This window comes from Belonocnema kinseyi, chromosome 9 (assembly GCF_010883055.1).
Source record: "Belonocnema kinseyi isolate 2016_QV_RU_SX_M_011 chromosome 9, B_treatae_v1, whole genome shotgun sequence".
NCBI classification, from domain to species: Eukaryota; Metazoa; Arthropoda; class Insecta; order Hymenoptera; family Cynipidae; genus Belonocnema; species Belonocnema kinseyi.
In genome coordinates this window covers 84,167,867-84,193,150 of record NC_046665.1, presented here as the reverse complement: position 1 = coordinate 84,193,150, position 25,284 = coordinate 84,167,867, and the positions used below count along the sequence as shown (strand labels likewise).

The window sequence follows — 25,284 nt, the reverse complement described above, 5'->3', positions numbered from 1 at the left end:
CTATCGTAAAATCACTTTTATGCCACAATTAATGTACAACTTTAAAATTGTACCTACTCTTTCTAGTTCCGGTTTTGAGCACCAGGTGGCGCAATGGTAGACCACCATTCCTAATTGACTGTTTTTTTTCTCTAAATTTAATCAATTCGTCCATTGGAACCTGTCGAGCTTTTGTAATTTTTAGGCGAATTTTTCGGCGCTTGAAAGAATTATTCTAGATATATTTAAGTGTGCGTATGTTGTTGCACACTTGAAGCGAAAATATTCTACGTGCATACACGTAATGTTGTGTAAAAAAATTACGATCGGCATTATATTCTTTATATAATAAACGAGATATTCAAAGAAAAATACTTCTTTTTTTTTATTTGGAAATTCGAATTTAATTGATAATTGAAAGTAGGAAAATATTTCATAGAAATATCGAAATTAATTTAAGTACTAATTGAAATTCATAAATTAAAAAAAATTTCGATTCCATGAAGAATACAAAATAATATTATAACATAAAATTTTATGTTATAAAATTATTTAATTATATATAATGATTATTATTTTGTTTAAATATAATTATTTTTATTTTAACAGACTCGAATTTTTCTCCAAATTTTGATCAATCATACAAAATTTAAAAAATGGCCCTAAAATGTTTAAAATTTTCTCAGGAATTTTAAGAAAATTTGTTTATTCTCTTGAAATCTTTCGAAATTATTTTGAAGCTTCTAGATTTTATTGTTGTACTCTATTCAATTATACTGAATATTTCTTTAATTTATTTTTACATATTTTTGTAATTTTTTAATCTTAGCAAATTGAAACTTTTTGCTTTAAAATCTTCGAAACTGTTTTTCGAAATTTTCGGAAATCGTTTGATATGTTTAAAATCCATTTCTTAATTTACTCTTAAATATCATTTTTCAAAACATAAAATCATTTAAAATTTCCACACGAATATTACGAAAATTCGTTTGTTTAATTTTGTCAGACCTTCTAAACTTCCTAATTTTTAAAAATTATTTATTTTTTTTTTGATTCTGCAAAATTAAAAAAATTGCTTTAAAATAATTTGGACTTCATTTTTTAAATGTTTTGAAATTTTTTTAAATAACTCTAAATTATTATTATTTTTTTAAAATTATTAAAATTTTTCCGAGGATTCTTAAAAAAATTTGACAAATTTTATTTATTTTTGAATCATGTGAAAACTTCTGAATATATCTTAAACTGAATAATAATAAAATAATAATAAATAATAAAAATAATATCTGAATAATCAGGGCTACTAATATTAGTCACTTTTTCCGCAAATCGATTTTTAGTCTCTTTTCACACTAATGAATATCTATTTTTCTGAATTTTCTAGAATTCTTTCAAAATCTTGAAAGGTAATTAAGAAAATTCCAACAAGTTGTAAAAATATTTCAATAATTTAAAAACATTTTAAACTCTTTAGGATGCTGTTAAAAATTACAAGGAATTTTCAAGAGCTTTAAAAAGTTTCAAAAGATTGTAAAGGATTTGAAATATTTTAGGGTATTTTGAAATATGCCATGGAATTTGAAATAGATTTCAATAATTTGGATATATTCCAAAGGATTAAAAAAATTATTTGGTATTTTTAAAAATTCCATTGAATTTTCGAGAACTCATTTATTGCGAAAATTTTTGAAGATTTTGGAAAATTAAAAAAAAATCCAATTTTCAAGAGCTTTAAAAAGTTTGAAGGGATTTCAAAGAGTGTGAAATATTTTTAGATACTTTTAAAAGTTTGAAAGAATTTTCAATTGATTTCAGTAAGTTAATGTGATTTCAAAAGATCGGAAATATCTTAGGGTATTTTTTATTAAATAATTTGGTGGTATTTCAAAGGAATTTAAAGATCATAGAGTATTTAAAAAAATTTAATGGTATTTTCAAAAAATTTTAAAACGTTTCAGGGCCTTCAGAGGATTTGCAATAATTTCGGGCATTCTAAAATATTCCAAGAAATTCTCCATGTATTTCAATAATTTGAAGGTATTCCGAAAGATTTGGAAGATTTAAGAACATTTTAAAAAGTTCTAATTTTTAAGAGCTTTATGAAATATTTTAGGACATTTAAAAATATTCCAAGAAATGTTTTAAAATATTTCAATAATTTGAAGGTATTCCAAAAGATTTTAAAAAATTAGGAATGTTTAAAAAAAATTCAAGTTTAAAAGGTTTCAAGGTATTTTAAAGGATTTTAAATATTTTTGGATACTTTTAAATGTTTCAAATAATTGTCAATGGCTTTCAGGAATTTAATGGGATTTCAAAAGGTTTGAAATATCTTAGGGTATTTTCTATTAGATTTGAATAATTTGGAGGTATTCCAAAGGATTTGAAAGATTATATGGTATTTTTAAAATTCCATGGAATTTTCAAAAGCTTTAATAGCTTTCAAGGGGCTTCGAAGGATTTGCAATATTTTAGGGTATTTTTAAAGATTCTAAGGAATTTTTCACATAATTCAATAATTTGAAGGTATTCAGATTAAGAAGCGATTTTGTTGCATAATTTGGGTTTTTAAAGTTTATGTCAGTTTAAAAAATGTACTTTCCGATTTTGAAATATTTTTCAAAATTCCAATTTTCAAGTGCTTTAAAAACTTTCAAGGGGGTTGAAATATTTTAGAGTATTTGATCAGATTTCACGGAATTTAAAATATATTTCAATGATTTGATGGTATCCAACGGATTTTAAAGATTACGGGGTATTGTAAAAATTTCCATAGAATTTTCAAAAGCTTTAAAACGTTTTAAGGGGTTAACAAATATTTCAACGCGATTTAAATATTTTAGGGCATTTAAAAGATTCCAGAACATTTTTAAGAGATTAAATACATTTTAAGGGATTTCTAAGGATTTTAAGGTAATTGCAAAATTTGCATGTGATTGTAAGTAGTTTCCTAGAATTTAAGAGAATATGGAACAATTTTACAGGTTCTATATTTTTAAAATAAAAATTTTTAAATAAAAAATTTTAAAATAATTAATAGATTTCAAGTGATTTTATGAAATTTCCGAGGATTTCAAGGGCTTTTAAAAGCTCTCAAGGTATTTTAATACATTTTCTAGGTTTTAAGGTAATTTCATAGGAATTTATAATATTCGAATGAATTTCAAAGAATTTAATTACAAGAATTGAGGGACTTCAAACATTTCAAGGTATGCATTACAATTTTTGTTAAAGGTTTTAGGGTTTTTTTGTACATTCCAAGGAATTATCAAGAACTTTAAACAATTTCAAGAGAATTCCAAATATTTCAAATATTTTACAACATTCCGAGGCATTCTCAAGAGCTTTAAAATTTGTCTACGTATTTTAAAAGATTTCAAAAGATTTGACAAATTTTACAGAATTTGAAAAGATTCCAAGGACTTTTTAATTGATCTAAAGATTTAAAGAATTTCCAGATATTGTCAATTATTTTAAACATTTAATGGTATTTTTAAAAAATCCAAGGAATTTTCATGCGAGTTTAATAATTTGAAGGGATTTAAAAATATTTGAAATATTTTAGTTATTTAAAAAGATTCCAATTGATTCTCTAAAGATTAAAAAAATTTCAAGAGATTTCCAAGGATTTTAAACATTTAAGTGTATTTCTAAAATATACAAGGATATTTCAAGAGTATTTTTAAAAAGTACAATGAATTTTTCAGAGCTTAACAAAATTTCAAGAGATTTCCGAATATTTAAACAATTTTTTTTTTAATTTGAAAAAATTTTAAAGTGATTTCTATACTTTCAAGGGGCTTAATCGAGAGATTTAGAAAGATTCCAAGGGTTTTAAAAGATTTTAAAAAATTCGAAAAATTTGTAGGAATTAAAAAAAAATACCAACGAATTTTTAAATGATTTCAATAATTTGAAGATATTTCAAATATTTTAGTGTATCTCAAAAAATTCCAATTGATTCTCTAAATATTTAAACATTTTCAAGAGATTTCCAAGGATTTTAAACATTTAAGGTTATTTTTAAAATTCGTAGGAATTTCCGAGTGATTTCAATAATTTGAAGGGGTCTCAATCAGGAGATTTAGAAAGTTTCAAAGGATTTTAAACGATTCAAAAATGTATGCAAAATTGTATGGAATTAAAAAAAAATCCAAGGTATTTTAATTGATTTTAATAAATTGGAGATATTTCAAATAAATGTAAACTTTTATAGTATTTTTTTAAATTCCGAAGAATTTTAAATTGATTTTAAATAATTTGAAGGGATTTCAAAAGATTAAGGGTATTAAAAACCACAAGTTGTTGTACCCACAAGGGTTTTAAAAACCACATGTTGTATTTTAAAACATTTAAATTGATTCTCTAAAGATTTCAACAATTTCAAAATATTTCCAAGGATTTTAAACATTTTTCGGAATGGTTATAAATTCTAAAGTATTTTCAAGCGATTTCAATCATTTGAAGGGGTTTCAATCCAGAGATTTAAAAGGGATTTTTTTTAATTCGAAGGAATTTTCTAGAGCTTCAAAAAATTTCCAGATATTTCCAAGGATTTAAATAATTTTAGGGTATATTTAACCCTCTCACTTTATACACGAGTGCGAATTCACACCAGCATATTTTTCAATTTGCTGGAATTTTGCGTATTCATCACATAATTCTACGCATTAAATTTCTGATGTCGACTGAGTACGCATTGGCTGCGGAAGTAGGCTGTGTCTATACTCCGTTCAGCGAGAGAATACTGATTGTCTTGCAGCTTTTTTCAGACAAGGGCGGAGTAAATCACTTTGAAGGAAAAGATTTTTGTAAGTGTAAATTTTTAAATCAATAAAATACGCCTAAACTTCACACTTTTATTATCTGTGTTAACTGGACAAATATTCGTCTTTTACACAAAGTATTCTCTCGCTGAACAGAGTATATATGGATGCACGCTCCGCGTAGAATGCCGACTCCGTTTCTTTATATCCGGCGTTTTACATGCGAAAGAAAGAGACGGAGTGGGAAGTTTGCCTGACACAGTCCCAACTCCCATGTACATACAGGCTGCAGCTGTAGCAAGAATTAAACTCGACGTTGGTGCGCATTCGCACTAGTCTACTGTAAGCGTCAGTTAGTGTGTGCAGCACCGTTGCCCACTCTGAACATAACAGTGGTGAATTTTGTTGTTGGGTACTTGCATTGTCATTAAAAGTAAGTAAATTTAATCATTTTTACAATATGAACGGACTGTAATACATTTATTGAAATACATTGAAATGAAAACAGTTTTTGTACATTTTCGTAATGTATTTTTAATTGTAATCTTGTACAAATAATTGTTTATTAATTAATGTTTCAGAATGAGTGCCCGAATCTCTAATAATCTGCGAAGTGCGAAAGCAGTAGCAGCGGCTTTGTCGGATTCAGAAGACGAACGTCTTTCTGAAAACAGTAACGATGGAAGTGTATTTCTAGTATCTAATGATGAAGGTAACTCGATAAATAGCTAGATAATTCAATGAATTTTTATATAGTTAACTTATGTAAGCATGTTTATACATACGCGCGTTCCTGTATCCGTCGTGACGAAAGTAACGGGTAGGAATTCCTTCCGAATCATTTCGGAATCTGTATCCGAACCAATCCGAGGTAATTCGAACCAATCCGAAAAAGTTCTACATTTCGTTCAACTCAAAATCCGTTAAAAATTAATCCGAATCAATCCTGTTCAATCCGAACCAAATTTTCAATCCAATTTAATCTGAACTGGAATCGATATACTCTGATGTTTCAATCCGAATGAATACGAGTTTGAATTGAAGTGGATTAATTCGGATTGAAAATCGTTTTAGTTCAATCCGAGTCGGATTAATTTGGATTGAAAATTTAGTTCGGATTGAACCGGATCGAATCGAATTAATTTTTGACCGATTTGGATGGAATGAAATGTAAAGATTTTTTCGGATTGGTTCGGAAAGAATTCCTATTCGATTCTTTCGTTAGGGCAGGAAACTTTAATATTCACATGATAAAATATATAAATGTACTCAGGGGGGGGGGGGGGGGGGGGGGGGGGGGGGATTTAATGACCCTCGATGAAATCGATTGTATATAATATTAATTGGATGTTAATTTTGGCTTTAGGGTCAGCATAAATAATTCAATTAAATAATCTAACCACACAACGACTCATTATTTGGTTCAAAATACGATTCAGGCTGAACCTGTGGACCGATTTGGATGTTTTTTTTTAAATGCTGATAAAATTTCAAAGAAAGTTGTCCAGTCTGATTTTTAATTTAGTTTTAACAATAATAACATTTATCAATAAATAAATATGACGAAAAAATGGCACTTTTTTCTATTTGACGTTCCCGATGCTCGTCAATAACAGGAAAATTGTTGTAATCGCCGACGTTTCATAGATTTACATTATATAAAGATATTCCATCATGCTAGAATGAACAAAAAAAATTTTTATGAACAAATTATTTGTGGAAAATATGTTTTGTATCATTTTCAATAATTTAACGTTTTTTTAAGTTTTAATGCAGGAAATTTTAATGGAAACAATATTTTAATTTCAAAAATTTCTCTTAAGGCTATTCTTGTTAATATTATGAACAAATTTAATATAAAAAATGCATTATTTAGGCATTTGTTGTCAGAAAAATTCGTTTTTTTTCTATGTCAATTTTTAAAAATTAGGAACCGCATGATAATTTCAGAAAATTCATCATTTGTTGATAAATTTTAGGATTTTTTAAACAAATGCATTATTTGGGCATTTGTCGACGGAGATTTTTTAATTAAATTTCTTTAAAAAAGCATAAAATTAATCAACTAATTATGAATGTTACTGAAATTATCGTAAAGTTTCCAATTAAAAGAACTGACATTGAAAAAAAAACGTGTTTTTTTCGTCGAAAAATGCCCAAATAATGCATTTGGTTATAAAATTGGTTTAAAAAATCATAACATTTATGAACCAATTGTGAATGTTGCTGAAATTAACATTAATTTCTCACTTAAAAGGACTGACTTCGAGAAAAAAAAATTTTTTGTCAAAAGATGCCCGAATAATGCATTTGTTTATTAAATTGGTTAAAAAAAATTATAAAATAGTGATGGATGTTGCTAAAATTATCATCATGTTCCCAATTAAAAGGAGTGGCATTGAAAAAAAACGAATTTTTCCGTGCTCGAATAATGCATTTGTTTTTTAAATTTATTTGGTAAAATTATAAAATTCATCAACAAATTATGAATTTTCTGAAATTATCATGAGGTTTCTAATTTTTAAAAATTGACATCATGACAGATGCCTGAATAATGAATTTTTTAATTAAACTTATTTATAATATTAACAAGAATAGTCTTAAGAGAAATTGTTTTCATTAAAATATTGTTTCCATTCAAATTTTTTTGCAATATAATTTTAAAAACCGTATTTTTATTTAATGTAAATCTATGAAACGTCGGCGATTACAACAATTTTCCTACTATTGACGAGCACCGGGAACGCCAAATAGAAAAAATTGTCATTTTTTCGTTATATTTATTTATTTATAACAAAATTGAAAAAATAAATTAAAAATCAGACGAGAAGGTTGACAAATTTTTAGAAAAAAAATCTGTTCAAGTTTGATTTCAACCGTTTTTTAAAATAATTAGATGAATTGTTATCTTTTTTCAATCCTGATATCATGCACATTACCATGCGTAATTCAAAAATCTTTGACTTTCACTTCAAAAATTGTTTTTTAATCTACAATTTGAAAATGAAAAAATTTTTAATTAAGAAAAAGAGCAATGGTTTAATATTTAGAAATATTTGACTGTTCATTCAAAATCAGTAATTATAAATCAAATATTCAAAACTAATGAAAAAAATAAACATTAACCGTTACATTTTTAATTGTTCTATTAAAGTTATTTTTAATTTATAAGTAAAATCGTTGAATTTTGATGTATAAATAAATATTGAACACCTATGGAAAGTGCGAGTAAGTTTAAAAGATATTTAGAAGTTTGAAAAGATTCAAAATTAATTAAAAATTTACAATCATTTAAAATCATTGAAGCGAAATCCGGCTATTCAAAACGAATTTTCGGTGCAAATAGCCCACAAACTAATTTGAAACAAAATATAATTTTTGCAGATTTAAAAATAGGAATTAAAAAGTTTTTTAAGAATTATGAGAGGCTTCAAGATGATAAAAAACATTTTCTTAAGAATCCAAGGAAAATTGAAAAGGATTTTTTATCTTTTTGAATTAAAAAAAACAGGTAGATTTTAAAAAATTTTGGAGTAAAGTGTTGACATTTTTAATTAATTTTGAACTATGTAAAATAAAAATAATTTAACTTTTAATATAAAAAGTTTTTATTACTTGAAATGGAAACTTCGTTAGCTTTAGAGTTCGAATTTTTTAATTTCATTGACAGTGAAAAATGTTTGCGAATCGGAGAAAAAATCAGAAAATGACCGGACATTTTTTTGTTCTTTTCTTAAAGAACTCAACATTTTATTTGCTCTTATAACAAATAATTTCACCCTACTATCATAAGGAAAATCTATTTTTTAATTTCTGAGAACTATACCAAAGTAACAAAATTTTATTATTACTTAAGATTGTACTGGACCCTTATATTATATTACAAATTTGATTAATTTTTCCAATCATTATATAGAATATCTACACTTCTTTTTTAAAACATATTACAAATTTTATTATTTTCTTTAATTATTGTAAGGGCAACAAAAATTTTTTATTTTATGCAAAAATTACCAAAGACATTTAAGACTGTTTTTTTTATCATGTTTGGAATAATTTCCTTATTTAAACTACATACCTACACTGCGTCCCTAATAAATTTTGTGTGCCACTGTCTGTTCTAGAATAAAAACTCTAAAACCAAAGTTACGATCTAATATTATAAATGATTATACAAATGAAGAGTCCGCGGTCTAAACCTGTTAATTGAAATTTCCGAAATTTAGCACGGTGAAGGAAAATCATTCTTAATTTTGTAATTTTCAATATTTTTTAAAGCCGCAAAAAGTTTTTTGTTCAACGTTATATGACAAGTGAAAGCTATTCATATTTTATCTACAAGGGGTCCAGCAGTCTAAACCTGTTATCTTCTTTGCGTTGTTTTTCAAGCTGCGGGAAAGTTTTATATGTCAAAATGTTTGGAATTGCATGTCGAACATAGATGAGCCTGAAAACATTTAAAATAATTTATTTCAAAAATTTGCTGAGTGTTAGTAATCGAGACGCGTCGCTCACCTTCGTCTTTACAGCGGTCTGTAGACAACATGTAAGATAACGTGAAATTAGTCACAAATAACTTTCTACACACACATACACTTAACGGTACACAGCCACTGACATGAGCCTCGCTGCCCTATTCTACGATTAAACTGAGCCAAAGTGAGAAAAAAACACGGCTTCCTCATAAGAGGTCATAAGCAGTTAACAGGTTTGGTCCACGGACCTATGCTTTAGATACCAAAACGCGATTTTCGAAATCAATATAAAAAGAAAACTAAAATGAATTTTGCCGTTTCTTTTGTGGGATATTAATTGCATATAAAAAATGATTCAGAAAATACAAAAAAATCAATCTGTTGATTAACAGTTTTAGACCACGGTTTCTTCAAATATATATACAAATATAATAAAAGATAAAAATACCACTAAAACGTCGTACAGTGGGAGGAATCAGGAATTTACTCTTCATAATCCACTACAGCCAACAATTCTTGACGAATTTACTTTCATACAGTGGCTCTACCACAAAAAAAACTTCATCTTGATTACAAATGCTTAAATATCTCGTAGAAGTAGTATTAAGAATGGAAAATAACTATTTGTTAACAATTACCACTATTGTAAATATTCTAATAACAAATTGTGTTATTTTATTTTTTTCGAAAATGTTTTTCTCATCAACCAACTTTGAAATTAATTCTTAATTATAATTAATAGCTGCGAAAAAATACAAATATTATATATTTGTATTGTTAATAACAATATTATAAACAAATTCCAAAATTTAGCGCTTTCCATAAGAACAAAATCATTTTTGTGCTAAATCATGTTGCAGTTTTCTAAGTGGTTATAATTCATCAAGAAAGTGTGACAAAAAGTCGCTATTGTTATTGTTATTAACATTATTTTAAGTAAACAGTCATCCGTAGCAAGTTTGCGCCTGAATAAGCGGTTTTTTCGTAAAGATTATTTTAAATGCATCTCGATAGTAGTGGTTAATTAAGTGACTTTTTCAGTAATTCTGAATTAAAATGATTAGTAAATAATAATAGAGAATTGTGAAATGGAAACAAAATATAAAAGAAAAACTATTTGCAATGTTATTTTGCTATACTATAATACTATATTAGAAAAATTTCTTCCTTCAATGAATCTCATTGGAGTTATTTTTTAATTTTAATTTTTGTAATAATTCTTTTTCACAAAAAACAGAATTATTTGGCTGGTAGATTAGATGAAGTTTGTCGCGAATGAATAATGTTTTCTGTCAAAAGACTCTTTTTGAGACAAATGAAAATCCATTTAACCTTAAACTTAAGAGAAAATTTCATTTGCGTCAACAGACATCACAAGAGAGTCGCAATTCTCTATTATTATTTAATTATAATTTAAACGCATAATTACTGAGAAAGTTACTTAATTAAGCACTACAATCGAGATGCATTGAAATAATCATGACGAAAAACCCGCTTATTCAGTTGCAAAGTTGCTACAGATGACTGTTTATTTAAAACATTGTTTATAACAATGACAATAGCGAGTTATTGCCACACTTTCTTGATGAATTATAACCACTTAGAAAACTGCAACATGATTTAGCAGAAAAAATAATCTCTTTCGATGGAAAACGCTAACATTTTTAATTTGTTTAGAATATTGTTATTAACAACGAAAATATTTAACAGTTAAATTTTTCTGCAGCTATTTCTTGTAATTTAGAATTAATTTGAAAGTTGGTTGATGAGAAAAACAATACTTATAAAAAAAATAATATTCGTAAAATGTCAAATTTTAACGTTCTATCTGTTTAAATGATACATTCCACGAAGCGAAGTTAAAAAATCGGGCCTAATGACGTTATGGAGAATTTAATTCTGAGCATTAAAAAAAAACATAAAAATTGGTCAAGAATTGTAGGCTGTAGTGGATTATGAACAGTGAATTCCCGATTCCTCCCACTGTGCGTCGCTGAGCTGTTAGATTACTTTTATATACGCATGTTTTATATACGCGCGCAAGCTGTCATAGAAATTTTGATATTAACGTAATAAAATGTGTATATTAGGGTGGCTCAAAAATTCTTTTATTTTTTAGAGGGCAACGATCCCCCTAATTTCATTTCAAATCCGAAAAAAGAAATTCCCTAATTTTTTATTTTGTTATTTTTCGATTTTAACAGGTGCCGGTTTTGACTTGAAGTTTCCCATGTAAAATTTTTTTTCTCTAAAAATGATTACTATTGCTCTAGTGGAATATTTATCAGTAATAATTAATAATTAGTTTAATAATAATTAATTTATCAGTAATATTTAAGTGATCATTTTTATTAAACAAATTTTTTTAAAATAAAATTAATCAAACAATGTTAATAAATATTCCACTAGACGAATAGTAATAATTTTTAAGGAAAAATACGAAATTTCAAAAAAATTGTTCAAACAAATCCCATTTGTTTAAATAATAAAACATTCATTAACCAATGTGAACAAATATCCTACTAGGCTAATAGTAATAATTTTTATGGGAAAAAACTAATTTTCGAGAAAAAAAATTGTTTAAACAAATTCCATTTCTTTAGGTAATTGAAAATTAATTAACCAATGATAACAAATATATCCACTAGACCAATATTAATAATTTTAAGTAAAAAAAATACGAGAATACAGTGTTCAAAAGGTCGATTTCATGAAAAATTGACATTTTTGGTTTTAAGGGTAGTTTTCAGGTACTCGTGGGGGTGTGTAAGGGGTGTCAAACCCATATGTCTGATAGATGAAATTCTTCGTTGGATAATTCTCTACAGGCTCCCATACTTTCCCGTCACATTTTTTTAAACCCTACAAGATTGTTCTAAAAACTCAAAAAAGTGATTTTTCCCCATGCATTTTACATGGGAAACTTCATGTCAAAACCGGCACATGTTAAAATAAACAAATTAGGGTATTTCTTTTTTCGGATTTGGAACAAAAAGGGGGGGGGGGGTCTTTGTCCTCTAGCATGCAACAAAATTTTGCCATGCATATAAAATTTAACTGTATGCTGTGTCATCTTTACGACAACTTTACGACATCCTATGTCCATGTCGTGAAGGTGTCTTTACGACATCGTAAATAATTCGTATGATCTGACGGTGTCTTTACGATATCGCAGACACCGAAACGACATGGACATATGATGTCGTAAATATGTCGTAACGATGTCGTAAAGACGTCGCTGAATTTTATGGCCACTGGGTGTCGCTAATATCTTTAACACTGATCTTTTAGCTTCAGATAAAGTACTTTTATTCATATTGATATTAAAAAAATTGTCATAAATTAGATAGCGAAATTGAAAAAGTGAAAGGAGAGGATGTCATCACAGAATATGAGGATGATGACGAATTCGATTTGGAAACGGAGCCTGCATCGAAGCAACGTCGTCTTAATAAAGGTGCAGATAGGCAGAGTTGTCGCGGCAGTCGTTCAAGTGGGAATCCGAATTTCTCTACGAATACAAAAAACGATGATATGGACGTAGAAACTCCGGTCGAAGCGTTTCGGGTATTATTCGATGATGCGATCTTAGATAAAATTATAATTCATACGAATGAAGAAATCGAACGCGTTATGTGTTTACTTATAAGTAAGGAACATCAATGTCAAAGTATTCATAAAAAGATTGACAAAGAAGAATTGTGCGCGTATTTAGGCCTTTGTTTTTACAGTGCTTACTTCAAAGAGAATGAATCATGCGTCAAAGACATGTGGGATGATGTATTCGGTCGCGGAATCTATCGGGCCACATTGTCGGGAAAGAGATTTGAATTTTTGAATCGCGTTTTGCGATTTGATGATAAAAATACGAGATCGGAACGTCGAGCCACTGATAAACTTGCACCGATAAGAGAAATTTGGGATATTTTTATACAGAACTGTACAAATAATTTCGAGCCGGCTAATAACTGCACAATCGACGAGCAGCATAAACCGGAAATAATAATGTCGTATAATTGTTACAAGGGTGCCACTGATACGTTTGGTGAAAAGTCTCATGAGTTTTCTACTGCTCGCCGTACTGCGAGATGGCCCTTACGGTTTTTCTACAACATGCTAGACCAATCTGCTGTAAATGCCAGAGTTGCATATAACTTGAATGCTGATAATCCACGACTTTCTCGAAAAAAATTTCTGAAAAAATTAGCATTTGGCTTGGTGGAACCGCATCTTCGGCGACGTTTAGGCATTGCTACGATACGCGCTTCGATAAAAAAAATCATACGTAAACTTTTAGAAATCGATGAGCACGTGCCAGCAGTTGTGAGCGTCATCAAAGAAAATACAAGGTCAAAGTGTCACTTGTGCGATAGCAATGCAGTTGGCCGAACACGCATGAAGTGCCCGAACTGCTTACGCAGAATGTGCGATGATCATCGCACAGCTATTTGCGTCGAATGTTCTGCCGCAAATTAATTTTAAATAATTTTATATTTTTGTATTTTAAAATTATTTTACATATTTAAGTTGATGTTATGGTTTTCGACCAAGATTTGGTGATAATAAAATGATGGTACGCTTCCAGTGGGCACAAAATATGGCCATGTCGTTAAGGTGTCTTTACGATATCGTAAATAAGTCATATGATCTGACGATGTCTTTACGATATCGCAAAGACACCGAAACGACATAGACATATGATGTCGTAAAGACGTCGCCAAATTTTGTGCCCACTGGGTTTTTTGATCCTGTATTATAATTTAATCTTCCATTCCTTTATTAACAATACAAACGTAGATGTGGGCATAATTCAGTTTTTATAAGCTAAACATTGCAAACATATAGAACATTATTAAATTTCTCGTTATCAAATTTTTAAGATTTGTGATCTGTTATTTCTTTTTTACTTTCAACCATGGCAAGCATTTTTATCCAAGAAAATGACATTTCTACCACAAAGTCCCAATTTTGACAACAGAGTGGAATTTTCTAAGAAAAATTTAATTTTCAACCAGAGAGGTGATTCAATTTCAAGATTCAATTTCTATCAAATAATAAACTTTCTCCACAAAAGATGGAAAAGATTAATTTTCAATTGAAGACGTGAATTTTTAAGTCAAAATGACAAATTTTCTACAAAATACATGAATTTTTATATCTAACAAAAAACAGGTTTTCACAAACAATAGAGTAGTTAAACTTTTAACTTAAAATAATCATTTTTTATTTTTAAAAGACGACTTTCCATCGAAATATTAATATTTTCAATGAAAAAATCTATTTTAATTAAAAGAATGTATATTTTCAACGAATTAGTTAGATTTTAATCCAATGTGATGAATGAATTACTATCAAGAAATTTCTATTAAAAAAATATCAATTTTCAACAGACAATGGAATAGTTAAATTTCAAATTAAAAATGTGCAATGAAAGAGATAAATTAAAAAAAACATGGCCCACCATGATATTTATTGTACTTAAATAAAAACTGCCTTGCCATGGGTAAAAGTAAAACAGAAACTTTTGTTTTGTCTGTAGCATGAAAAATTAGATTAACCTGATGAGGCCCTGCGTTTAGTGGACGAAACGTCGTTGTTTATAACACGAAATACATTACCAAATACCTACTATAACTTTATTATTTTAAATATTGTTTATAATAAATAAATGGTTTCATTCTATTTTATTATTTGTTAATATATTTACTCTCACAGTTGCCCGAAAAGATTAAAAATTGCGTTTGCTACATTGAAAAAAAAACTTTTTTTTAATCATTTTTTTTTCATGAAAAACCGTTTGTGATTTTGGAACCACTCTCCGGATTTGAAAGAAATTAAATGAAAAATATTTGTATTTTTATCCTCTTTAAAATAAGCTCGACCTGATCCATTTGTATTGAGCTCTACAAAGTTATGACGTTTTTCGGTAAAAACATCGTAGATCCTTATTCTATTTGCAAAAAGCGATGTTTTTAACGAAAGCCCCCGTAAATTGTGAACGGCTCGATAAAAATGAATCTAGTCAAGCTTATATTAAAGAGGATAAAAATACGAATATTTTCCATTTACTTTCTTCTAAATGCGCCTAGGGGCTCAAAAATTATAGATCGTTTTTCGAGGCCCAAAAAAATGAGAAAGAAAATGTTATTTTCAATATAGCAAACGCAATTTTTTATCTTTTTGGACAAAATTAACTGTTTTTGTTTACTATAAAAGCAGGAAATTCTCTTTTTGAAACACAAATTATTAACTAATACATTGCCTTAGTTTTGTTGGATTTTATTGAAATGTAAATAATACGACTTTTTAAAAGAACATCATTGATTTTAACCATTTTTTTGTATAACATATATTTTTTTGTCAATTTAAATTGCACCAGTGTATTTTACGGGAAATTTGACTCTAACATCTTATATCTACCCATATATTTTGAGCATTTTTTCATTTATAAATATATCGGCTGCTAAAATCGTGAAATCCCAATTCGCACTTGTGTGCGGTTTATGGGTGCTCGAATGAAGTGTATGGCGATAGGGTATACAAATTTCAAGACATTTGAAAGTGGTCTCAATCATTTAAAGGACTTTAAGCATTTTACAGAATGTTTAAAAACTCCAGGGGTTTTGCAAGCGATTGGAATAATTTGAAGGGAGTTTCTGTCAAGAGATTGAAAAAATTTCAAGGAATTAAAAAAAAAATGTAGTACGTAAAAATTGTAAGGGGGTTAAAAACAATTCAACCCATTTTTAATTTATTTCAATAATTTGAAGGGATTTCGAAGGGTTTGAATTATTTGAGGGCAGTTTAAAAGATTCTAAGTCATTTTTAGGAGATTTAAAAAAATTTCAAAGCATTTTTAAGAGATTGCCAAAATTCCAAAGATTTAAAAAAATTTTTAAATTGCAGAGAATTAAAAATTCTCAACGAATTTTTAATTGACTTCAATGATTTAAAGGAATTTTAATAAAGCACTTTAGAAAGTGCCCAAAGATTTTAAAAGTTTTTTTTTAAAATATGAAAACTTTTTGAATATTTAAAAAAATTCCAACGAAGTTTTAACTGATTTCGTAATTTGAAGGGATTTCAAAATATTTCACATAATTTGAAATATTTTAGTATATTTTAAAAGATTGCAATGGATTATCTAAGGATTTAAGCAATTTCAAGATATTTTTAAACGATTTAAAACATTTTACGGAATGTTTACAAAGACCAGGGTATTTTCAAGTGACTGTAAACATTTAAAGAAGGTTTAAGCCCAGAGATAAAAAAGCTTCAAGGGATTAAAAATAATAATTTTTTGTAAATTAAAAAATGGTTAGGCAATTTAAAAAAATCCAACGAATTTTTAATTGATTTCAATCATTTGAAGAGATTTCTAAGGGGTTCAAATATTTGAGGGCATTTTAAAAATTTCCAAATAATTTTCAAGATATTTGCAAACTTCTGAGGCATTTTCAAAAGATTTAAAAAAATTTGAGGATATTTAAAAAAATGACAACAAATTTTTTACTGATTTCAATAATGTGAAGGGATTTAAAAAGATTTGAAATGATTTGAAATATTTTAGTGTGTTTAAAAAGATTCTAAAGGATTCTCTAAAGATTTCAACAATTTCAAGAGATTTTCAAGGATTTTAAATATATTACCGAATGCGTAAAAATTCCAGGGTACTTCCAAGTAATTGTAATAATTTGAAGGGCATTTCAGTTAAGAGATTTAAAACATTTCAAGGGATTTAGTATTTTTTAGATATTTAAAAAAATCCAACAAATGTTTAATTGATTTCAATAATTTCAAGGGATTTCGAAATATTTGAGGGTATTTTAAAAGATTCAAAGGCATTTTCAGAATATTAAATTTTTTTTAGCATTTTTAAGAGTTTAATAAAATTTGAAGGAATTTTCAAGAGAGTAAACAAATTTCAAGGAATTTAAAAAGATTTTTTAGAACTTTGAAAAATTGTGAGAGATTAAAAAATTTCAACAAATTTTTACTTGAATTCAATAATTTGAAGGTATTTCTAAGGGTTTCAAATATTTTAGGGCATTTTAGAAGTAGCTAACGAATTTTTAATAAATTTATTAAATTTTTTAAAAATTTGAAAATTCTTAGGTAATTTAAAAAAATGCCAACAAACATTAAGTTGATTTAAATAATTTTACGGGATTTCAAAGGATTTAATAGTTTTTGTTTATTAATATTTTTAATGATTTCACAGGATTTGATGCGAATTCTGAAGATTTCATTGATCTTCAGGGATTTTAAAAGCATTATTATTTAAATCATATTTAAATAAATTTTCTAGAATTTCAGGAAAGATAAGATTTCATAGATTTTCACGGGATTTTATATTTTAATGTATTTCAAACAATTTATTCACAAGAAGTGACAGATTCCCACGTGTTCAAATATTTTGTTGCAATTCATTTGAATTTATTATTTTATCAATTACTTTCGAATTACTTTGAATTTTTCTAAACTCATTAAAAAAATTGCTGAATGAATCCCCTCCAATTTTACTTAATTCAATTGAATTTTTTCAATTCATTTGAATTTTTTTTGATTGAACTTTTATTGTTTTGAACTCTCAAGAATTGAATTCTTTTAAATTCAGATTTCCCATTAAAATTTGTACAACATTAGAATGTTGATCAATAGTCTGGAAAAATTAGCCAAGGAAAATTTCGGGAATTTTAAAAATAAAGTTTCGCAGCCAACCTATATAAATAAGAATCACAATGTTTCCAAGTCCACAAATAATAATTTTATTTAAAAAATGAATTTTTCTTATGGGAAAAAACTCGATGTGTTAACCTGAATTTATACATACAAATTTTAATTAACAATATTTTAATTAACAATATTTTAATTAACCAGTTTCTTTGGTTTTTATTCCCGCTTCTCTTAATTTCTTAGAAATTTCAGGATGTTTCAGAATACCTTTTTTTCTTAAAAATCTTACCAGGAAAGGCACCACCGTCATTGTAATTCCGAGTCTTATGGGAGCCATTAGTTTATGGACACCATAAGCTACAGCAAATGTCGATGAGTTAACCATGATTTTTTGCACTAATTCATTATTGTTTTCAGTCATGACACTTGCCAGGTTTGTCATATCGACACCACTGTAATTCATAAAAGAACTTGCATTAGAAAAGCTGCATTTAAATTGGTATTTAAATATTCCATTTTTATCTACGATTTTACTTGTACTCAAGTTTATAATTTTTAAATAAGACATTAAATAACATTTTTTTTTGTTTTTTTTTTCTGTCTCTTAAATCCGCTGGGATTTGAACACAGGATCTTTCGTGTGACAATAAGTCCGGGAATCTAAAGGTCATGGGTTCGAATCCCAGTGGAGTTTAAATGCGGTCCCTTTTTTACAAATTATTTTATTTAATGTGTGCAAATACTGTATGAATGAAATACTGTAATAAATATTAAAAAATAAATAACCTTGAGACTGCGACGTAACACACACCAAGTGATATGAGAGAAATTGTAATATGAAAAATGGTTACAGTCTTTCCGTAATCTTTCAGCACGATCCTGAACCTCTCCTTTTTAGTTAGTATCAGTTTTGCCTTTTCAATTTTAGAAGTATCAGATTCAGAGCTTTTTGTCTGATTTGAACTTATGCTATCCGTCGAGTAATTTCTTGCACTGGTATGACCTAGAGAATAGAGTAGAATTCTACAAGTAGATAATTAGCTAAAAAAGGAGAAAAACGAGAAGGATAAGATGTCTTTCTTATCTACTGATTTTATCTATTTTTTCCAGTTTCTGCACGTTTCTCGACGCCAAGTAAAAGAGAAAGATTGAAGGTGTCGACTTATTTTTACACGACTGAACTATTATTTAAAATGAAATATAAAAATACAATCTTAGTGGGTATTCTAGGTTTAGAGAATCTAATTATTATAGTATCTATTATATTTTCAAGACAAGAATAGATAAATTCATAATTATATCGCTAGTCTTATTTTAAAATAATATCAAGGATCAGAGTGTAAAAGGAGCTCAAAAAAATATAAAAAAGTCATTATTATTTCTGCCCTTACATAATTGGATATAAGTAGATCGTTGAAAATTTATTCAAGGCGACATACAAAAGTCCGGTAAAAAATAAAATTTTTAAGTAAATCATTTTTATCTGTTTAAAATCGTTCTCATAAGAATATATTCTCTTTTGAAAATTCTACCAACTTAAACTCATATTAAATATAGTTCAAATTTGAGCGTCTAAAATATTTCTTATATGAAAAGTCTTAAATTTGTATAGATTCAGGAAAAAATATTTTATCTATACAGTTTCCTATGTCAAAAAAAGTGATGCCACCCAATATCTCAAAATTACTGGAAAAAAATGTTGGTACCGGCAACGAAAAATTTTACAAAATTTGTAAAAAATAATTCAAATTTTTATAAGATTAAAAAAATGTATATATTTGAAGAATTCGAAAAAAAATAAGAAGATTTTTAAGAATTCTGAAAAGTTTGAAGAAAATAATAAAATTTTCTGAAGATTCATAGAAAAATCAAATGACTTTTTAACAAACAAAAAATATATATTTTTAAAACAAAATTGAACAAGAATTCAAAACATTTTCTTAAACTTCGAAAAGGAATGTAGAAGGTTTTAAATTTTTTCTGCAATTTTTCAAGATCACCAAATTTTGGAAAAAATTTAATACGATTAAAAAATAATTAAAAACCTGTAAAGATTTCATTTTTTTCGATACAGGCTTATAGAGATTTAAAAAAAGAAGCTTTCTAAGAATCTTTAAACGTTTTAAGAGAATGACATTTTTTTCTGTATTTCTAGGAAAATTTCCAATTGTTTTTTGTTTTGAAAAATTAATATTAGAAGAATATTTTTAAAAAATTTAATTATTTCAAAACATTTGCAAAGTTTTCAAAAAAGAATCTGGAAAATTCAAACTGACTTGAAGTTTCCTAATATTTTGTAAAATCCTGTAAATAAAAAAGCTTTTTTTTAATTTTCTATGATCAGTTTTTAAATTATTTAATTTTGTACAATTAAAATAATAAGCGTTCCCCTTCTAATATATTTTTTTATAATTACTGTATATATTTTTTAACTATTCCCATTTCATGTTGGACAACAATTTCCAATTTTGACATGTTTAACAAGTTCAAAAAATTTTTAATTTCTGCCTGAAATTTTTTTTAATCGTGCTTTTTTACATTTTCATAAAAATTATTTTCAGATTTACTAGTTTCAATTATAAAGCTTGATCAAAACAATAATTCTGTAAGCTAAAATAAAAATATACGTGGCAGCATATTCTAGTTTTGAATATAATTTTTTTCAAATATAAAATGAACATAAATTCACAAATTTCAAAGAATTTCCCGCATAATTCAAATATTGTATTTTCAAACATTTAAAGAGAAAGGGGTTAAGTTTTTCGAGAATATGAAAAATGCAGGAAAATAGGGGGAAAACTGTTATCCCTGTCATGTCTGAATATTCAAAATTATTTTGAGGAAATTAAACATACGACGATTACCAACTCCATTACTAATTCAATATTTATTTTATGCTACTCTATTTGTGAATTTTCATGAAGATGGTCCTTATTCTGTAAGATTTTTTTTATAATAGCCCTACATGTTGATAATTTCGAGTAGTCATGCGAGAAAAAATTTTCACGAATTTTGAACTCAATTGGATCCTATTTAGAAGTGCCGCCCCCGATTTGCAACTTTATTTTTAATTTCCATCTAAATTTTGGAAAATTCCCTATTGAAAATTCCAAAGTCGTAAAGTACTAACTTTTCAAGTAAAAATATTGCATTTACAACAGTATAGGAAAATTTTTAACCAAATAGTTGATTTTTTCACTATATAGTTAAATTTTCAACTAAAAAAAAAAAATTTATAGCAAAAATTGAAGTTACATTTTCAGTTAGAAAACTAATTAACTAAATTAAAAAAAACTAATTATATATATATAAATGGTCAGCAAAATAGTTAAATTTTCAACCAAAGTGTTGAATTTGGAATAGATTAATTATCAGTAAAAAAATTATCTACCAAAAAACAAAAACGAATTTTGAACTAAAGAGATGAATTTTTTGCGTATTTTGTAGCAAAGAAAATGAAATTTCACCCCACAAGATTCATTTTTATCATAAAGGAGGAATTTTCAAGACAATTTTAACCACAAAAGATGATACTTCTACCAAAAAAGATCAATTTTAAAACCAAGACGAATTGTTAACAAAAAAAGCTAAGTTTTCTACTAAGAAAGTTTTTAAAAGCATTAAAATGAAAAATTATCAACCAAATTGTTGAAATTTCAAGCAAAAACGAAGAATTTTTTACAAAAAAGTTGAATTTTCAATTTTAAAATATGAGTTTTCAACAAAAAGGTTCATTTTTAATCAAATAATCGAACTTTCTACAAAAATAGTTAATAGTTAATCAAGAGTAGTTGAATTTTTAATTGAAAAAAACTTAAAAAATTAATATTCAACCAAAAAAAAAAATCAATTTTCAGGAAGAAACATTAATTTTCTATCAAAAAAAAAAAAAATGAATTTTCAGCTACAGATGAATTCTTTACTATTTTTTTAACAAAGAAAATCCAATTCAAACACAGAAAAATTAATTTTCTACCAAAAAGGACAAACTTTCAAGAAAATACATGAACATTCAACTAAAAAGATCAATTTTCAACAAAGAAATTGTTAACAACAAACGTATTAGATAATATTTCAAATAAAAAATAATTTAACATTAAACAAAAAACAGTTGAATTGAACAAAAAAAAAAGAAATTTCTACTAAAAAACATGATATTTCTACCAAAAAAGATGAATTTTAAAACCAAGACGAATTTTAAACAATAAAAGTTAAATTTCTTACAAAGAAAGGTTTTTAAAAATTATAGAGAAAAAATATAAACCAAATTATTGAATTTTCAAGCAAAAAAACACGATTTTGTCACAAAACAGTTGAATTTTCAATTTGAAAATATGAGTTTTTAATAAAAATGTTAATTTTCAATCAAATAATCGAATTTTCTATCAAAATAGTTCAATTTTTAACCAAACTGTTTAATTTTTAACCTGAAAGGACAAACTTCAACCAAATTGTGGAATTTTAAATTTAAAACGACGAATTTTCTACCAAAAAAATCAATGTTTGACCTGCAAATTTCAATTTTTAACCAAAAAATTGTTGAATTTTCAGCTTAAAAGGATATATTTTTAGCAAAATAGCTAAATTCAATAATATAAAGCTACTTTTACCAATAAAGAAACACTGTTATTTAAATTTATATAATGAATAAGAAAAAAATTGAAGCACGTTCTCGAAAAAATTTGTTCCTCCTTTTCTTGTTTTCCAGCTGAATAGACACCCAGTTCTTGAAAAAAGGTCGAAAAATTTCAAAAATAAAGTTCTTACCTTTATGGCGATATAATTTAAGTTGCACTTCTCATTAAGAGAACTTTGAGAAAATCTCATATTTAAACCTGTATGTATAGCAATAAAGTAATGAGCCAATGCAGAAAATATTTTGATAATTCAGAATTTTTTGGTGAAACTAAAGGTACTTTTTCAAATAAAAGCAAATATTTACACCAAATTTTCGCTTTAAGTTACGACATCAGTATTTTCAATAAGGATCGACTTTTTCACTATTTTCCAATAAATTTACGCCGTTAAAAAAATATAGAAATTAAATTACTCAAAAATTGATATGTCCACCCCAAAATATTATCAGATTGGGCGCATTTTTTCTCGTCTAACCTCACGAAATTATCGACATGGAGCCCAATATTTTAAATCTTCAAAAATAAGGACCATTCCAATTTTCATGCACAAAAAAATGGACGGATTTGATATTTTCACAAGAAATCATATTAAAACGAACCATTTTTGTTATCTCGTTCGAGAAGCTGAGAATCGGCAATGTATGTGCCGTTTCTAACCCACTGACCCCCAGGCATGTTTAAATAAGTACATTTTCCAGTCGAATTAAAGGGTTTCGGGACATTGGTCTGCATAGAACTGTTCAGATTAACGGCACCGAAACAGTCGTAGGATTCCACATGTGAATCTTGTGGACTTGTACTCGTCCAATTTGAGTTGTCGATATCAAAAGAAGCTCTTGATCCTTTTGATCCTGCTGCAAATTGTTTGTGGTTGCTGGAACTGTAAAGCAAAACTGGAGTCGTAATATCACGAGCCCTTTCTGGTGTAAAACGACTTGTTTCGTTGGCGAAAATTTCGGATATATTAGTTGGCAGGGGTAAAGGTGGAGCTTCTGGGTAACGAAAAACTCTGGAGAGGTGGAAGTTCTTGATTCGGTTTGGATTTGTGTGGTGAATCTCGCCAAGAGATGTTGCTGAAACGTAATTATTTATTCGAGAATAAAAATCGGTCGATAATAAAGTTAGAAATTATAAATCTGTGTCAGTAAAAATACGTCCATGTTATTACAGGGATAACAGTGTCTACTGAAATCCTAGAAAAAAATTTCCTGATACTTTCAGGTTTTTCCAGTAGGTTTCTCAAATTTATTACAAGTATAATTTTTCATAGTACGGAGCCATTCAAATATTTGGCTATCTTTAAAACAATCGATATATTATATAAACATGTATAAATATTATAGAATACAATAAAAATAAATATTATATTAATATTTCTAGGGATTCAATTCTTATTTGGACTAATTACATTACAAGATATTCTTAAATATATTAGCACCATTGATTGATTAAATAATACTCACAACTTCATTATTCTTTTCTTGAATTTATCTCTAAAGTCCATGAATTGGAATAATAATTGAAAACAAAATTTTATTTTATCTTCTTATATTAAAATAATTTCAAAATAATATATTCATACACAAAGGCTTTTATTAAATTTCAAATATTATTTCAGTCTAAAATATTCCATTTTTACATCATTCAATTTGAAATTTTTTAATTAAGAAAATTAAGAATGACTTAATATTTAGAAATATCTGACTGTTTATTTACAATCAGTAATTGTAATTAAATATTAAAAACTAAATTTTAATTGTTCTATTCGAACAAAGTGTGTACGTGTACCCCCAAAATATAGATTTTGGCAGATATCGAAAAAAAAATTAAAAGATTTATAAGAATTTGAAATGGCTTCAGAAAATTAAAAAACATTTCCTATGAAAATTAATAACAATTTTTATTTTGAAAAGATAATTTTTAGTGATTATTCAAAAAGATTTAGAAATATTTACAAAATTATGAAAAATGAATGTGGAAGATTTTATGGAAATTTCTTTAATTTGGCAGAATTTAAAAAGAAATTTAGAAAAAATTGTATTCCTTTTTAAGGATGTTTAGAAGTTCTGAAATAATTTCAAAAATAATAAAAAAATTGAAGAAAAAAAATGCAAACAACATGCAGATGTTTCAAGATTTTCAAATAAAATTTGGAAGCATTCTAAGGATTTTTTAACCATTTAAAATGTAAATAATTTAACTTTTAATTTAAGAAGTATTCAGTTTATAAAAAAATGTAATCGTTCAATTTTTAATGTTTCTAGCTTAAAATCGTTTTAAATGATATAATTTTGAAAAATTTTATTCATTGATTGATTCTTCAATTTAGACTTTAGAGCAATGAAAATTTTAACGTGGAATTATATATTTAGAACTGAATCTGAATCTTTGAACTCTACAATTGATAAAAGTTAAAAAATGTATTTTGCAGTATAGCTGCATTTAATTAAAAATTGTTCAGTTTGAAAATGTTAGTAGCTTCCATTTGCGCCTGGACAATGTTACGGGATATCCTTGTTAGATGCACGATCGAAGTGTGTGGTACCGCAGTTGTAGGAAGAATGTCTGGTAATGCGTGGTGGAATGATGAAATTCAGACTGCCCAAAAAGCAAAAAGTGAAGCGTACAAGAAAACTTTGAACATCGCAAGTCTTAGCAATGAGGAAATAAGTAGACGTAGAAATGATTATAGACGCGAAAACAGGAGACTTAAACGATTAGTTAAAGAAAGTAAAGATACAATTAGAGCAG

General features: G+C 26.9%; 2 protein-coding genes across 4 annotated transcripts in view; one reads left to right on the top strand and one right to left on the bottom strand.

Annotated features, from left to right (window-relative positions):
- The window catches only part of LOC117179422, a 57,577-nt gene that overhangs the window by 25,289 nt on the left and 7,004 nt on the right, over nucleotides 1–25,284 (bottom strand). For 2 of the 3 annotated variants that reach the window (XM_033371192.1, XM_033371191.1), the window contains exons 3-5: nucleotides 23,133–23,606; nucleotides 18,683–18,899; nucleotides 17,965–18,348 (exon numbers count right to left, since the gene is read on the bottom strand). In XM_033371192.1, the coding sequence (XP_033227083.1) occupies nucleotides 18,093–18,348; nucleotides 18,683–18,899; nucleotides 23,133–23,606 (947 nt within the window). In that variant the 3' untranslated portion in view covers nucleotides 17,965–18,092. Of the gene's footprint in view, nucleotides 1–17,964; nucleotides 18,349–18,682; nucleotides 18,900–23,132; nucleotides 23,607–25,284 lie in introns of those variants that run through there. The other variant, XM_033371193.1, reaches the window with a different exon arrangement.
- LOC117179421 lies at nucleotides 5,059–14,300 on the top strand. Its single transcript, XM_033371190.1, has 3 exons — nucleotides 5,059–5,178; nucleotides 5,327–5,457; nucleotides 12,567–14,300. The coding sequence occupies exons 2-3, from the start codon at nucleotides 5,328–5,330 to the stop codon at nucleotides 13,694–13,696; spliced, it is 1,260 nt and encodes a 419-aa protein (XP_033227081.1). The 5' UTR covers nucleotides 5,059–5,178; nucleotide 5,327; the 3' UTR covers nucleotides 13,697–14,300.